Consider the following 18,195-nt stretch of genomic DNA (forward strand, 5'->3'; position numbering starts at 1 on the left):
TCACAGCATACAAAATGCGATTTCCCATCCAGAACATACTGCATAGTGGTTTAATCATGCATATTATTATCAAAAATTTTCCATTTCTAGTTCCTAGAATTTTTTTTACCCCTATTTCTGACCCTCTTTCCCACCCTCTTCTCACACTATCTCTGGTGGCTACAATTAAAAATATGGAACGCTTCACAAATTCACGTGTCATCCTTGCACAGGGGCCATGCTAATCTTCTCTGTATCGTTCCAATTTTAGTATTCGTGCCGCCGAAGCGAGCACATGGAAGTGGTAGCTATAGTTCTTGATCCTTTCGAGGGCTGTTTAAATTATGTATTTAAAGTATCCCAGCACAGTGTCTATTGCACCAAAATTGCCGAGAAGATGCTTCCTCCTTTTCTTTAGGGATAAAAAAAAAATGCAATATCATGAGATCTGATATATTTAACAGAAAATGTAAATAACTTAGGTAAGCAAATCAATGTGAATAAACTGAAAAAAATATATAAAAAATAAACCCAAACCAAATCTTCATTAAATATCCATACTGAAATTTTAAAAGACCAAATCGTGGCCTTATAATATAAACTCACATTTAAGTTGTTTTTTTTTTTAAACCAGAGAAAAGCACAGTGATATTAATAGCCATTGTTACATATCTCAGCTGATCAATGCCATGAAAATTTTATGTCTGAATTTTCAAACTGTTCATTGGGAAATATTGATTGAAAGCTAGAATTAAATTAAAATTGCTGGAAAAAAAAGTCTCAGGCAGATGGATAGAATCTCTGTGAATCATAAATGAGTATTCCTTTTATCTAACAATGTTTACTCACTGCTTTTCATAGTCTAAGGCCTTTCTGTCACATTTCGTTCATCTTTGATAGTTGACTGTGTTGTGTTTTCTAATCCCTCATCAGATGCATAAAAGTGATGTCACAGTGGTGGTGTTTTTCATTATGCCTGCCAAGACAAACAATTTCAATGTGGAAACACTGAAAGGACAGGCAGTGCGAAAACAGCTATGGTAATCTCACATTTTGTAAATCATTATTTTAAGCAATAAGGGTAAAGGGATTTTTTTTTTAAATGCATCACCTCTGATATATTTCTTTGAACTTTGTTTTTTTCTTAACATCCTCATAGCACAAACACTACTTGGTTCTCTTACTGTGCTACTTCATTAGATGATACAACGTCTATAACATAGGTATTGTTATAAAAACTTTGGAATGAGTTACTGGAGAAGAAACAAGGCTGTACAGAAATCTTTAAAGATGGGTTTTTATTGTGGAAATTTAAGACAGATGCCAAACTAACAAGATAAGTAGAATGACCTCCTACATACTCAGAGCCCAGGCCAACCATGATCATTTCCTTCCTTGTCTTGTTCCATCTACAATACCTCTCTATCCTCTCCTCCCTGCTCTCTACCCTTCCTGATTATCATCAAGCAAAGAATGCTAAGCTCTTTGGACTGGTCAGGGTGTTCTGTTGCTTCAACTCTGGAGGTTTTACATCAAGCCGAATTGTAAAATAATAGAAAAGGTTATACAAGGGCCAGCCAACAGCATGGTGGCTGGGCAGCTGGATCCCACAGGGATGAGTGTGCAGTTTAAGTCCTGGACACAGTAGCTTGAAAAATATGCTGGATAGGTGTGCCTGGATTCCCAAAAATCTGAAAGGAGGAGAGATGGAGGAGCAGGGGTTGCGGTTTGACCTTCCCTCATGGGTGGGCATTTTCTCACTTCCCCTCTTTCTCTCTGTTTCTCTCTCTCTCTCCTGTGAGCACGAATGCCCACTGGCAAATTTAAAAGAAAAAAAAAGGAAAAGAAAAAGAAAGGCTGTGTGATAGAGACCTGTAATTTCAAATGACGTTGATAAACAATAGCATTGTCTTAACAAATAAAGGTTAAACATTATGGTACTACTTAAGTAATAAATCTTTCTCTTTTGAATAGGGACACTGCACATTCTGTGAAAGAAAAGTTTGGAAAGAAACTCTATGATGCATTATTAAGGTAGGTGTTCATAATACTTAGCTCTTCAAATATTTAAGGTTTGAGGTCCAGCAGATGGCATAGAAGTTACATCGCTGGACTCCCACATAGCTGGCCATGATTCGAGTCCTGGACCCAGTGACTTGAAACTCAGGCCAGGCACGAGTGCATGTATGCCCAAGATCCCGGGAAGAAAATAGAGGAGAAGGGATTGCAGCACGGCCATCCACCTCACCCAGAGAGTGATTTCTCACTTTCCCTCTCACTGTCTGCCTCTCTGTCTCGGTGAGTGCACATGCCCTATGACAAAAACCTCTATTAAAAAAAGAGCAACAGGGATGATCAGTTGGCATAATGGCTATGTTGCTGGACTCCCATGTAGCCAACTGTGGTTCAAGTCCTGAACCCGGTGGCTTAAACTCATGCAGGGCGCATGTGTGTGCATACCCAAGATCCCGAGAGGAGAAGGGATTGTGGCATGGCCATCCTTCCATGGGGTGATTTCTCACTCTCTGTCTCTCTGTCTCTCTCTGTCTTTCTGGCAAGTGCACGCACCCTATAGCAAAAACCTCCCCCCACCAAGATAAGAGCAACGTTTAGGGTTTTGCTACTCAAAATAACATTTTAGACCCTATAATATATAAAGGAATGAGTAGCCCTTGAAGATGTGTTATATAAGTGGTGTTTTAATCCTTCATTTGACAAAACTTGTAAACATTTTGCACAAATGAGAATCCGCTTTTATATGTAGGCAGTTCTAATTCAATGGCAAACATTCAGGATTCATAAGTTGATCTGCAGCTGAAGGAAATGGATAAGATTTTAAGTTACAACATGTATTTGCTTGGGGGACCAGCAGTTAGCATAATGGCTATGTCGCTGGACTCCCATGAAGTCGACCACGGTTCACATCCGGACCTGGTGGCTTGAAACTCACGCTGGGCACGTGTGCATGCGTGCCCAAGATCCCCAGAGGATAACGGAGGAGAAGGATTGTGGCGTGGCCATCCCCCCTGGGGGGGTGATTTCTCACTTTCTGTCTCTTTGTCTCTCTCTGGCAAGCGCAAGCACCCTTATAACAACAACAGCAACAAAAAACCTCTCAAAACAAAACAAAACATATATTGGCTTAATATATATTAACTATATATTTGCACTTATATTGATATATTTACTTAATAAGAAACATTCACTAAAATTAAAACAATGTGGGGGCCAGTAAATAGCATAGAGGTTCTTTGCTGGACTCCCACATGTAACCGACCATGGTTCAAGTCCTGGACATGGTGATTTCAAACTCATACTGGGCACATTTATGTGCATGCCTAAGATCCCAGGAGAATGAAAGAGAAGGAATTACAGAATGATCATCCTCCCTGGGAGGTATTTCTCACTTTCCCTCTCACTATCTCTGTCTCTCTCTCTTTCTGTATCTCTGGCAAGTGCAAGCACCCTAAGGCAAAAACTTCTACCTAAATAAATAAATTAATGAATGAATATAATATGTATACTTCTGACCTTTAGGAAGCATTAAATTCATGCCCGTTGTTCTTATTTTTTATTTTTAACCTTTTTTTCTTTCCCTGTAGAGGAGAAATTCCTGAGTTGAACAATATTTTGGATCGAGATGATCTCACAATTATTAAAAGGGCCATCTTTTCAACACAGGTAATAAAAAGAAGTGCCCAGTATTTCTGTAATTATTAAAATCAATCTAAATCAATTTACTATATTATAATGTGCTCATATGGGAAATTTTTAGACTCGAGAGCTAGAATAGACATTCTTGCATAGTCACTTAAATGTTGAGTATATATCCTTTCCTGAGGGGTTTTAAGGGCTCCTGTTAAAAAATCTCATGAAACTTGTTTTTGTGTCCACTTGCTACTTTCAGTCAAACTCATTTTGTATGCTGCAATGATACATGGTGAATGAATATAAAGTAAATAAATATAATATTTAAAAGTATAAAAAAACCCCTGTATATACAAGGGCTCTTCAAAGAGTTCATGAAAAGGATGCATAGTATGAAAAAAATGCATGGTTTTTGAAATATTTTGTCCCAAAATAAACTTGTACTTTAATTCCATTTTTCCACAAACTTTTTGAAGTCCCCTGTGTAGTAACAATAACAGAAAACCTCCTACATTTTTACTATACAAATGTGTAGAATTTGAGTCTCTGTAGAAAATGTAAATGTTTCTCAGTTGAGTGGAATTATTGCAAAAACTATAAAATAAATGTGTTAGCCATGCACCCAAACTGTTGTCCTAACAGTGAGGTAATGGGTACTGGACAACAACTCTGCTAAAAGAAACCAGTAAAGTTCTTCTTGATCCAAGATTTCAGGACAGCCTTACAGTCCATATACATTTCAGAAGTAGTCAAGAAGTCTAGGTCTTTCATCTCGTGGCTGCAGGTGAAAATCAAAACCTTCTTGTATTCACAACATGCAATGGGAATTCTTCCAGTGGTCAGCTTTCTATGGAACACACACTTAGTCATCATCGTTAGTGTCATCTCAAAAGACCGAGGGCGTAAAGGTTGGATGAAATGTCAATGACATAGTGTTGAAATTAGTCACACTCATTAATTCTGTCCATAATTGACATTTGCTTCCCTCCATCACTTAGCGACAGTCTTTGCCTCCAGTGACCACTCACAACATGATTGACGACTCCACTGATCCCATCCTCAGCACCATCCGCCGGATTGGGCTTTTCAACAACCGCGCAGACAGAGTAAAGGTAGAGCTCGTTATTTATGTGGGGCACATCAAAATTATGTCTCATACCCTTCGGACAATTTATGAAAAGCCTCTCTCAGTTATTTTAACAGCCACCAGAAATATTTTAAGCATTGCTGAAGGAAATTGTTTCTAATCTTAGGTAATTAGAATATAATAAATATTTTGGTACCATTCTTGAAAATTGAAGTATATGCATGACTTCAGGTTATAGTTAGTTTTAGCCTTCATTTTAAAAAAAATATTTATTTTAATTTGACCAGAGAGGGACAGAGAGAGAGAGAGAGAGAGCGCAAGCTGCCAGGTCTGGGATTTGAACCGCAGTTGACCATCTGGGGGTCCAGCACCTTTAACCACCATGCCACCTGCCGGCCCCTAGTCTTCATTTTTATCGTACAATGTTATGAGCAAATATAAGGAAGTTTTCTAATTGCAATGATGCAAATATACTCTAAGAATTCCTTTAATACAGAAATCACTGATATTAATTGTGTATGTTTCTTTCTGATAAAGTTCCATTTAAGGGGATAATATGAGAAGCCTCTAGTTTCGGAGAATGTGACTAATGATATTTTTTTTAAGGTTTTTGCTATAGGGTGCATGCATTCACTAGTGAGAGAGAGAGAGAGAGAGAGAGAGAGAGAGAGGGAAATTGAGAAATCACCCCCAAGGGGAGGATGACCACACCACATTCCCTTCTCCATTTCCCTCCTGGGGTTTCAGGCATTCACGCACTGGTATTCAGCATAATTTTCAAGTTTCCAGGTCTGGACTGGAACCACAGTCAGTCATGTGGGCGTCCAGCACTTTAACCACCATGTCACTTGCTGGCCCCAACATGTTTATGTAATTTTCTGTAGACCAATGAATTCTTTGAGTCTTGAGTCCCTGCAATGACTAAGCACAGCACTACTTACTGAGGGTATTTACAGGAGTCAGACCTGGTTTCTGCCACTATGGGGCCTAATCTCTTCAATGTTCACTGACGGGCTGCTATATTCCAGGCATGGCTCTAGGTGCGGGTGACAAAGGTGAACATGTAAACAGATAATTGGTTATTTCTATCCAATTCCATTCACCAGTGTTAAAGAACAAATTGCTACATGCTTTTACCAATCTGTTTAAAATTTTCCCTTCTTTTTTTTTCCTCTCTTTCTTTTAAAAAAAATTAATGTAACTTGGGACCAACAGGTGGTGTAATGGTTACATTGTTGGACTCCCATGTAGACAACTGCAGGTTCAGTCCCAGACCCAGTGGCTTAAAACTCACACCAGGCACATGTGCGTGCATGCCTAAAATCCTGAGAGGAGAATGGAGAAGAGATTGTGGCATGGCCATCACCCCGGGGGGTGATTTCTCACTTTCTATCTCTCTGTTTCTCTCTGGTGAGCGCACATGCCCTAAAGCCAAAAAATAAAAATAAAATCTCTCATTAAAAAAATTAATGCAACTTAATTTTGCTATAGGAAGCGTGAACTTGGCAGACGCAGATGGGGGGTGAGAAAACACCCCAGCACTCCCCAAGGATATGGTCATGCCACAATCCCTTCTCTTCCGTTTTCTTCTCAGGATTTTGGGCACACACACACATTTTCCCAGCTTCTGGGTTTAGGACTTGACTTATGCAGTCAGCCATATAAGATCTAGCTTTCCTAACCTCTATGCCATCTGCTAGCCTTATTTCCTCTTCTTTCTTTCACTATTAGGAAATGATTTCTATGAGAATTCAATAAGTATAAGCTCCTTCGATGACCCTCCATGCTGACCCTCAACTGTAGATTTGTATCTATTTTTATCTTTTAGGTTCTAAGGACCTTTCTTGGATCTCATTCTATCCCATAGTTTTAGAAAATGTGTCTTATTTGTTTTTCCTCTCTTCTTCCTTTTCTTTTTTAAATTGCCAGAGGGCAAGTGTACTCACCAGAAAGAGACAGAGAGAATGGGGCGGGGTGGGGGGAGCAGGGAGAAAGCACCCTCTGATGGAGTGTAGTCATGCTTCAGTTCCTTCTCTTCCATTCGCCCATCCTGTCAAGTCTGTAAACACACATGCACATTTGCCTGGTTTCTTTTTCAAGGTGGTGGGGCCAAGATTCAAACTAGTCATTTAGGTGGGATCCAGCTCCCTTAACCACGAGGCTATGGGGCCAGACCTATCCTCTGTTCTATTGTATATTGTTTCCTCACCACTAGTTCCATCCCTTGCTATCCACAAATATTCCTTAAATTTCTCCACATTAAAATACAAACAAAATGTTGCCTTAACTCTGTTTCCCCTTGATATTTTTGTTTCTTGTTAACTTTTCTCTGCAAAATTTATTGAAAATATAGTCTATTCTTAAATTCATTTTTTATCTTCTAGTCATTTCTTGACATAGGCATGAGTAGATATGATAGAGACACAAATGAAGAATCTGCTGCAATAGAACAGGTGAGAGATGATGGTAGTTCTTTAAGAGGCTATGTCAGAAAGGCTGAAAGGATAGGACAATGGGAGAGATGGTCGCTTTATACAAGATCATGCTCGGTAACCAAAGGGCACAGAAAGAGGAAGAAGTCAAGGAGAACAGCCTTCTGGTTTCAGTATCTAAACAAAACCTAAGGAAAGACTTTAGCAGAAGCTGGTTTGAGGGCCATGTCATGAATTTCGTTCAGTTTTTAATTGATTAAGTTCAAGCAATCCAAATTGAGAAGTGTAACAGGCACTTAGAAAACATAGGTCTGAGAGACAGGGGCAACTGTGAAGAAAGCTATTGGTACCTGAGCGGCTGTGAGTACCAGGGAGTAATGATCCTGATCATCAAAGATCAAGTTGAATGGGTCCAGAAAAGAATCAACCCAAGGCAACCCAAAGATTTAAGAAGAGATTTGACAAAGATGAGCTAAGGAAAAAAAGAAGGAGTAGAAAATTTAAAAAGAAAAATATCTCAGAAATTAAGGTAGAAGATATCTTCTTAATTGTAGGAAGAATTCAGGATACATGTCTCATACACATTATCTCAGTTTGGGTCCCCTTAGAAACAGAACAGTGCAGGGACCAGCAGTTGGCATAATGGCTATGTCGCTGCACTCCTATGTAGTCGACTGCTGTTTGAGTCCTAGATATGGTGTCTTAAACCCACGCCGGGCGCATGTGCGTGCGTGCCCAAGATCCCAAGAGGAGAATGGAAGAGAAGGGATTGTGGCGTGGCCATCCCCCCTGGGGGGGGGGTGTGATTTCTCACTTTCTGTCTCTATGTCTCTCTTTGTCTTTCTGGAGAGCACATGCGTCCTATAGCAAAAACCTCTCAAGAAAAGAAAGAAATAGAACAGTGCAGGATTAGATATACAAAAGAGTTACTGGGGGAAATGCCTTTGAAGCATAAAGAAGATAAAAGTCGGAGTGGGCAGACAGATGCAGGTCAGACACCGAATAGAGAGCAGGAAGCAAGAACAAAGTACTGTAGAAAGAGCCAGAGACAGCAGCCCAGCTCTCAAGCCCTCAGACTCTCCCCGCTTTCCTTCTTTTCTTCCTCCCTTTCTTCTTTCCTCCCTTCCCTTCTTTTTTGAGATGTTTCTCTTTCTTTTTCCTTTTCTTTTCCGAAAATAAACATCAAATATATCTAATAAAAATCTAGAATTAAAAAATTAGCAAATACACAAAAATACACACCCAGCTGCAGCATTTTAAGTGATTCTCAGAGGAGAAAATGTAGTGGTCCAAGATTCCTCTACAGGCATGGAAAAAACATGTTACACACAAAAACAAAAGCAAAAATAGTTTTCAGCAGGGTAATCAATCCACAGTTAAAATAAATTCAGAATGGTTTACAATGCTCCCTTAATAATATTAAAAAGTGTCCATTTTGAGTACGGTTAGGTGTGTGGAGAGGTAAGAGATGTATAAAATAGTTTACTATTGATTTATTTAAATATATTAGTGTTACTGTGTACAAGTTTTTCCTGTATTTAGCAACCATTCCTTTTTTTTTTTTTTTTTTGAGATGTTTACTATAGGGCATATGTGCTCACCAGAGAGACAGAGAGACAAAAGAGAGAAATCACCCTTTGGAGTGGTGGCCACACCACAATCCCTTCTCCTCCATTTACCTCTTGGGATCTTGGACACACACACGTGCACGTCTGGCCTTAGTTTTAAGTCATCGAGCCTGGGACTCGAACCGCAGTTGACTATGTGTGAGTACAACAACATAACCGTTACACCATCTACTTTTTGTTTTACTTGTGTGTTACCTTCCACCTATCAAAAACAGATGCAGGTTGGTAGACAAACAGGTACATATTATTTTCTTTTTTTCCACTTGCCATAAGGTAGGTGTGCTTGCCAGAGAAAGACAGAGAGAGAAAGGGAGAAAGCACCCTTAGTAAAGTGTGATCACACTGCAATTCCTTCTCCTCCATTTCTTCATCCTGTCAGGATTTGGGGCATGCACACACATACACTGTCATGTTTTTCAAGTCTCTGGGAATGGAATGGAATTCTACCATGGTCATCCATGTGAGATCTGGCTTCCTTCACCATTTGAAAACAGGGTAGCCAGGGTACTTAATCTATGCGTAATTGAAAGCAACAACTTTAACAGAGATTTCCAGGAATAGGGGTAGGGACTCCCCAAGGAAAAATCGCCCCTTAAGGGAATCTTCCATTGGGCAGAAGCAGGTTGACACTAGTACCAGTGATTCTCAGAGGAGAAAATGTAGTGGTCCAAGATTCCTCTACAGGCATGGAAAAAACATGTTACACACAAAAACAAAAGCAAAAATAGTTTTCAGCAGGGTAATCAATCCACAGTTAAAATAAATTCAGAATGGTTTACAATGCTCCCTTAATAATATTAAAAAGTGTCCATTTTGAGTACGGTTAGGTGTGTGGAGAGGTAAGAGATGTATAAAATAGTTTACTATTGATTTATTTAAATATATTAGTGTTACTGTGTACAAGTTTTTCCTGTATTTAGCAACCATTCCTTTTTTTTTTTTTTTTTTGAGATGTTTACTATAGGGCATATGTGCTCACCAGAGAGACAGAGAGACAAAAGAGAGAAATCACCCTTTGGAGTGGTGGCCACACCACAATCCCTTCTCCTCCATTTACCTCTTGGGATCTTGGACACACACACGTGCACGTCTGGCCTTAGTTTTAAGTCATCGAGCCTGGGACTCGAACCGCAGTTGACTATGTGTGAGTACAACAACATAACCGTTACACCATCTACTTTTTGTTTTACTTGTGTGTTACCTTCCACCTATCAAAAACAGATGCAGGTTGGTAGACAAACAGGTACATATTATTTTCTTTTTTTCCACTTGCCATAAGGTAGGTGTGCTTGCCAGAGAAAGACAGAGAGAGAAAGGGAGAAAGCACCCTTAGTAAAGTGTGATCACACTGCAATTCCTTCTCCTCCATTTCTTCATCCTGTCAGGATTTGGGGCATGCACACACATACACTGTCATGTTTTTCAAGTCTCTGGGAATGGAATGGAATTCTACCATGGTCATCCATGTGAGATCTGGCTTCCTTCACCATTTGAAAACAGGGTAGCCAGGGTACTTAATCTATGCGTAATTGAAAGCAACAACTTTAACAGAGATTTCCAGGAATAGGGGTAGGGACTCCCCAAGGAAAAATCGCCCCTTAAGGGAATCTTCCATTGGGCAGAAGCAGGTTGACACTAGTATCAATTTCTGCCAGTCCTGTAGGCCAGGAACACCTGCTGCAGTAGATCCAGAGGGGAGGGAGTTAGGGCTGTTGGTCAAGATCTCCAGGGAAGACCTTTTGAAGGATATCTGAGCTGTATTTCTAGAGCAGCCACATCTATAAAGAAGGCAATGTGCTACATCTCTAAAGACTATAACCTCACTGTCTGGCTTGAAATTCCTGCCACTTACTCAATATGTAAGTTTATTTAACCTACCTGTACCTTAGTCTTTGCATGCATAAAATAGTAATAAAGAGGGCCACACTCATATCGTTGTTGTAAGGTTAAATAAATACTAGTGCTGCATTTAGTGCAGGGCCCAGTGCAAAGTAAATACATACTAAACATTAGCTTTTATTGGTACTTAGCCCATCACCAGTATGTAAGGGATACTCAGTAATTTTTAGAATCGGTGTGAACGAAGTGTAGTGAGAATGAAAGATGGAATTATCCTTGCCTGCAGGATTTCGTAAGATGTTTTATTAAAGAGATAACCAGTTAGCTAGATCATGATTGAAGAGCAGAATTTCTTCAGGCAGATAACAGAAGGAAGAGCCCAACAGGCAGAAGAAAGAGCAGATGAAAAGACATGGTGATGTAGATGCATACGGCTTATGTAGGGTGAATAGAGTTCAAAGTTTGTCTCCTACGAGTTATGTTTACACTGTTCAATTCATGAATATTTTGAGATGTTCAATTATTATTATATAGAAAATTTAACACACAAGAGACATCAAAGCACAGGGCCTTCCTGACATTTACTCCACACTCAAAATGCAGAGAAATTTCTGGCAGTTCGCAATTAGGTCTCTTTGCTTTTTCTTTATTCCTGACAGAGCACATGGGCATGCGTGTGAAAATAAACAGAAAGAGGAAGAAATAGATATGAGCACCCCCCACAGGGTCTGGCCACGCCGTGATCCCTTCTCCCTTAGCTCTCCAGCCCATTGGGTGTTGGGTACTCGTGAGCATGCTCTGCATATTTCCAGGCCGTCCTGCTGGGGATTCAAACCCTGGTCACCCTATGAGATCTGGCTTCTCTTACATCTGTGCCCACCCTGATCTTTTATTGTACGAACAGTATTCTTTAAAAACTTGACTCTATTTTAGGCCTTTGCTAATGTAAGTACCTATTTGATCATCTGCATAACTATGGTAGCTTGGTTCTTAATGCTCAAGTGAACTCATCATTTTAGACATGAATGTCATCATTTCATTCGTCAAACACTGAAGATAATTTTGATTTGAATTTATTTTTCATCTATTCTTGTCTTGGTAGTGCTCTATAGTGATGAAAGCCCACATTTCGGGTTTCAGATCTTGACCTTGGACTGCCACTCTGTGACAGTCAACTAGCTTCCTGGGAACTTATTTCTCTTCTGAGATAAATAAAGATTGCTTTGTTTGTATTGTTTGTTTTTCCTACACATCTAATGCCTGCTGTGAGCCAGGTGCTTTGCTGGGGGCTTTTGTATACAGGATCTCCTGTAATCCTCTCCATAACCTTCAACTGACCTGTAATATCCCTTCCTCAGCCCTGGGTATCTGCAACTGGCTGTTTTAGGGCCCAGAGCAGCTGGTTTCTTATTTTAGTTGTGTTGTCATTCTGTCTGGCTGGGAGCAAAACGAACATGCTGTGTGGTGTTTCCATGTTCCAAAATGGGCTTTGAAAAATACAACTTTTCCTAAGCTTGGAATGCCAAATGCTTTTTAGATCTCCCTTTCTTGTTCTTTGCCAAAGAGCAAAAAGGGTAGTGGAGTTAATCGTTGCCCTGATTCAGTATCTGTATCTTTTGTCTCTTTCTAGCGTAGTACTCTGTACATGATAGGAACTCAATGTTAGGTATCATGTTTTGTTAAAGAAAAAAATTTATAGAGGTTTCTGCCTTAGGGCACATGCACTCTCTGGAGAGAGAGAGAGACAGAGACAGTAAGAGGGAAAGTGAAAAATCACGCCCCCCAGGGGGATGGCCATGCTGCAATTGCTTCTCCATTCTCCTCCCAGGATCTTGGGCATGCACACACATGTGCCTCGCGTGAGTTTCAAGCCACTGGGTCTGGGACTCAAATTGCAGTTGGCCGTGTGGGACTTTAGCAATGTAAGTGCTACGCCATCTACTTGACCCTGGATTTTTTTTTTTTTAATTTGCCGCAAGGTATGTTTGCTCACTGGAGAGAGAAAGAGAGAGAAAGAGAGAAAATTAGAAAGTACCCGCATAGTCAAGCCATGATCCCTTCTCCTCCATCTCGTCCTCCTTTAGGGATTTTGGGCATTCACAGACATGTGTCTAGTGTGTCTTTCAAACTACCAGGTCTGGGACTAGAACCATGTGGTTAGCCATGTGTGGATCCACCAGACCACAGGATGGTCCAGAAAATATTTTATCTACTTTTAGTTTTCCATTTTGTGGTTCTTGTGATTGAATAAACATTGTTTTTAGGTACTGGCTTTCAACACTTTATCATCTTATTCTTAAGTTTATATGTTCTATTTATAGATCTACTGAGATTTAATTAGTGCCTGTAAAGTACTTGTGGTTTGAGAGAGAGAGACAGAGACAGTAAGAGGGAAAGTGAAAAATCACGCCCCCCAGGGGGATGGCCATGCTGCAATTGCTTCTCCATTCTCCTCCCAGGATCTTGGGCATGCACACACATGTGCCTCGCGTGAGTTTCAAGCCACTGGGTCTGGGACTCAAATTGCAGTTGGCCGTGTGGGACTTTAGCAATGTAAGTGCTACGCCATCTACTTGACCCTGGATTTTTTTTTTTTAATTTGCCGCAAGGTATGTTTGCTCACTGGAGAGAGAAAGAGAGAGAAAGAGAGAAAATTAGAAAGTACCCGCATAGTCAAGCCATGATCCCTTCTCCTCCATCTCGTCCTCCTTTAGGGATTTTGGGCATTCACAGACATGTGTCTAGTGTGTCTTTCAAACTACCAGGTCTGGGACTAGAACCATGTGGTTAGCCATGTGTGGATCCACCAGACCACAGGATGGTCCAGAAAATATTTTATCTACTTTTAGTTTTCCATTTTGTGGTTCTTGTGATTGAATAAACATTGTTTTTAGGTACTGGCTTTCAACACTTTATCATCTTATTCTTAAGTTTATATGTTCTATTTATAGATCTACTGAGATTTAATTAGTGCCTGTAAAGTACTTGTGGTTTAATGGGTTAAAACCGTCCTCTAGGTCCAGCTGCAGTGACACAAGTTGGAAGGCACCACTAAGTCATAGCCGAGGCCACATCAGAGACCAGGGTTCAGTTTCCTGGCCCAAAATAGGCTAGGTGGGCTTGCTGGTATACCCTCTGGTCCTCGCTGGCTGAGAAGCTAAAGCAGGAAGATTGTGACAAGACTCTATCAAAAGATCTCTCTCCTGCTCTCTCTCTCCTTCTCTCTTTCTCTCATTAAAAAACAAGCTTGTACTCACTCAGCCAAAACAAGCAAACAAACAAAAAATACTTTCCATTAAATGAAGACTTCTGTAGGACCATGAACCTAGGACCTGAGACCACGCACCGTCATATACTTCAGGACACAGATGGTTTGATGTGTAGGGAGGATAGCCTCCCTCCAGGACTGGCTGAAACAAACTACCCAAATCTCTGGGTCAACAGGCTAATGTTTCTGTTTCCTTCACTGCAGGCAACCACCCCTTCTCCACTGCCAGGGGTGGCACCTCTCACAGTTGTGTTGTGTCTGTAGCCATTACATTGTGAGTGGCAGGAAATACTTTTCCAGTGTTCAAAAACTAATATTTGACACAGCAAAGAAGTCACTTGTGTAATTAATGAACCTGTGATTTTCCTACACTTGTCTCTGTTGTTTAATTTTTGTTTACTCTCTACAAAGGAAATCAACTGATGTTTATGTCAGAGCTATGTCCAGTCATCACTTGAAGTCATAAACTGGTTATGCATACAAGATTGAGGCAAAAAATCTACAAAACATTTTGTGAGAATTAATCATACAGAATTTATGATAGGGAGTATTGCATACATGCATTTTTTAAAGAGTTTTTTGCCTTAAAGTGTGTGCATTTGCCAGAGAAAGAGAGACAGAGACAGAGATAGTGAGAAGGAAAGTGAGAATCACACCACAATCCCTTCTCCTCCATTATCCTCCCAGGATCTTGGGCACACATGAACACTTTCCCAGTGTGACTTTCAAACCACCAGGTTCGGAACTCTAACTGCAGTCTACCACGTGGGAGTCCAGCAACATAACCACTACGCCATCTGCTGGCCCCTCTGTGCTTTTTGATAGACTTTATTTCTAGAGAAGTTTCAGGCTCACAGTAAAATTGAGCAGAAACTGCAGAGAGCTCTCACACACCCCCCTGCCCTTACTTAGCCTCCTCATCATCAACATCTCCTACCCGTGTGGTGTGTTTGCTACATGGATGAACCTGGAGCGTCATCATTAACCAAATCCGCAGTTTACATATTCCTCTTGGTGGTGTGCTTTCTGGAGGCTTTGACAAATGTATGATGGATACATTCATCACTGTAATGTGATACAGAGTAGTGTCACTGCCCTAAAGCTCCATAGTTATCCCCCTTCCCCCGACACTAGTAATCACTGATCTTTTTACTGTCCCCATGGTTTTCTCTCTCCCAGAATGTGACATAGTTGTAATCATACAACACATAGCCTTCGGATGGCCTCTTTCACTTAGTAGTAATATGTATTTAAGTTTCCTCTATGTCTCCTCATGGCCTGACAGTTCCCTTCATTTCAGCTCTGGATAGATAAAGTTCATTTCCTAAATACATCACAATGTATTTATCTGTTCACCTGCTGAAAGACATCTGAGGTGCTTCTGACTATTGGCCATGATGTGAAAAGCTTTTATAAATATCTGCATATAGGTTTTCATGTGTGCTTTTTTCTCATTTAGAAATTGTATGGTATGCGTCATTTATATCAGAAACATTTATAATAAACATTTCCTCTGAGAGAAATGGGAAGCCACTGTAGGATGTTAGGTGTGTAGTGACTTAAAATTTTATTAGAGAGATTTTTGCTATAGGGCATGAGTGTTCACTAGAGACACAGAGAAAGAGAGACAGAAAATGAGAAATTACCTCCTTGGGGGCGTGGGGATGGCCCTGCTGCAATCCCTTCTCTGTTCTCCTCTCTGAATTTTGGGTACACACGCACACCCAGCATGAGTTTTAAGCTCCCGGGTCTGGGTGCTTGAACTCCTATCAGCCATGGGGGAATCCAGCGATGTAACCATTATGCCATCAGCTGGTCCCATGACTTAAATTTTTTTTTAAATCTTATTTTTTAAAGAATTATTTTATTTAACTTTTTATTGATTAATTAATTTATTTTAATTTGACAAGAGAGGAACAGAGCAAGAAAGCAAGACAGAGGAAGGGAGTGAGAAAGCAAGGCATTGGGGCTCACACCACAGCCCACCATGTGGGAGTCCAGCACCTCCAACCACCATGCCACCTGCCAGCCCCAGCCATGACTTAAAAATTTAAATGATCACTATGGTTGTTGTGCTCAATAGAGATCCTACTGGAAGGGAAGCAGGGAGACAGGTTAGGGAGAGATTGCCTGTAAGTGAGACATGGGCAGCTTGGGTAAGGTCCTCTAGTGTGCTCTAATCTAGAACATCCTCCTTGTACCTTGGTCCATGACACTTTGGCTAACTCGTGACTGGGACATGTGACAATGGTTTATTACATCGCTCCCCTCTTTCCTGGTGTAGTTGGGAACACGCTGATAAACAAGACAGAGGTAAAAAAATCAGAGAACCAAATATAATTGCTGACTAGTGTTAGTTCATAGGATATGGTTTTAGTATGACAGAAAGGACCAGCAGGTGGCATGGGGGTTAAGACTCTGGATCTCACATGGCCCACTTTGTGGTTCAAGTCCTGGACCCAGCGGCTTGAAAAGCACATCTGGTGCATATGCCTGTATGCTCACAATCCTGTGAGGAGAATGGAGAAGGGAGTGTGATATGGCTGTTTCTTTGACATATTTTCTTATTTTCCCTCTCTCTCTGCCTCTCTGTCTCTCTCAGGTGAGATCAAGTGCCCTATGACAAAAATCTAAAACAAACAAAAAATGGTCTTGCTATCTCTCTACCCTCTAATCTAAGACTTGAAACTTGAGAGAAAATTAAGTTTACAGGCTTACACAGAATAGCCTTTCTTCTTTTTCTTTTTTAAATCTATTTTTGTTTCCCTGAATCCAAAATGCAGGGATTTTGGTATTGAAATAACCAAATTGTAGCAGATATTTTGCTTTACTTCTCTTTTTTTCTCATTAGACTTTTCCTTTTCTAGGTGATTCTGCACCCAGAATTTCTATCCTCTACCAGTCCCTTATTACCCATGGATTATGAAGAGTTTGTTCGAGGCTGTCATCTTGGAGTATTTCCGTCATACTATGAGCCCTGGGGTTATACTCCAGGTATGTGAAATGTATATCTTGTCAGTGTTTGGCTTTTGTTAGTTTATTATTTTATGTGCAAATATATAACATCCAAAGTTGATTTGTAATTTCTACTAAGGTTTTGATTTTTCAGCTTGCTTTTAAAATGATTTTTTGTTAGATTAGAGTTTTCTTAATGGATTTCTTTGGATTTTCTATTTCTATTTCTGGATTTTCTGAAAATAGAGACAATTTAGCTTCTTCTTTTCCTATCTGAATGCCTTTTACTTTGCTCTTGTCTGATTGCATTGGCTAGGACTTACAGAAGGAGTAGAGGAAGTGGGAAGGCTTGTCTTGTCCTAGTTTTGGGGGAAGGCTTTCAGCTTTTCCCATTCAATGGCTTTTATTGTGTTGAGGAATGGCCCTCATACTCCTATTTTTCTGAGAGTTTTGATCATGAAGGGATGTTGTATTTTATCAAATGCTTTTTCTGCATCTATAGATATGATCATATGGGTTTTATCTCTCATTCTGATAATGTGATATATTACATTTATTGTTTTGTGTATGTTGAACCATCCTTGCATCCCTGGGATAAAGCCTACCTGGTTATAGTATATAATCTTTTTATAATTTATTTTTTATGATTATTCATACATTAAATCTCTATACATCATTTAGATTGTGAAGAGACTTTACCCAGCATGATTTACACCTCAGTCCAGCCCAGTTGAGGCCGCCATGCACATCCTCATCAACAGATAATAAATTTTACCTGTGTCCCACAAGTGCCTTACCTTTCTGTTTCCCCCCAAAATTTCCTACACTCTTCCCCTCCCACATTCTTTTTCCACTTTGTCTCTAGTGTCCACTACAATTTTTAGTACTTTTATGTTCGCCAGTCTTTCAGTCTTTACCATAGAATGAGAACAGTCGGTATATGTTAAGTGGAGCCATACAATGTCTCTCTTTCATAGCCTGACTTGCTTCATTCAGCAACAAACTTTCATATTTGTTCACTTTCTATCAAATTCTAGGGCCTTGTCTTTTTATGGCTGAATAGTAGTCCATGGAGCATATGTGCCACAATTTTTTTTTTTTTTTTGGAGAGATTTTCACTGTAGAGCGCGTGCGCTCGCCAGACAGACAGAGAGAGACATAGAGACAGAAAGCGAGAAATCACCCCCCGGGGGGATGGTCACGCCGCAATCCCTTCTCCTCCATTCTCCTCTCGGGATCTTGGGCACGCACGCACACGTGCCTGGCGTGAGTTTTAAGCCACCGGGTCCGGGACATGAACCGCGGTCGACTACGTGGGAGTCCAGCGACATAGCCATTACGCTAACTGCTGGTTCCCAA

At 40.3% G+C, this 18,195-nt stretch overlaps 1 protein-coding gene and 1 non-coding gene across 2 annotated transcripts in view; one reads left to right on the forward strand and one right to left on the reverse strand.

The window, feature by feature from the left end:
- GYS2 (glycogen synthase 2) overlaps window positions 1-18,195 on the forward strand; it is a 79,517-nt gene that overhangs the window by 38,457 nt on the left and 22,865 nt on the right. The window contains exons 8-12 of the mRNA XM_006155074.3: window positions 879-1,019; window positions 1,954-2,013; window positions 3,582-3,660; window positions 4,626-4,739; window positions 16,749-16,875. Of these exons, the coding sequence (XP_006155136.1) occupies window positions 879-1,019; window positions 1,954-2,013; window positions 3,582-3,660; window positions 4,626-4,739; window positions 16,749-16,875 (521 nt within the window). The remainder of the gene's footprint in view (window positions 1-878; window positions 1,020-1,953; window positions 2,014-3,581; window positions 3,661-4,625; window positions 4,740-16,748; window positions 16,876-18,195) is intronic.
- Window positions 168-274, reverse strand: LOC114009012 (U6 spliceosomal RNA). The gene has a single exon (XR_003550495.1). It is a non-coding gene; the product is annotated as a U6 spliceosomal RNA (small nuclear RNA).

The sequence above is a fragment of the Tupaia chinensis genome, unplaced genomic scaffold (genome assembly GCF_000334495.1).
Source record: "Tupaia chinensis unplaced genomic scaffold, TupChi_1.0 Scaffold000434_1, whole genome shotgun sequence".
In the NCBI taxonomy this organism is placed as follows: Eukaryota; Metazoa; Chordata; class Mammalia; order Scandentia; family Tupaiidae; genus Tupaia; species Tupaia belangeri.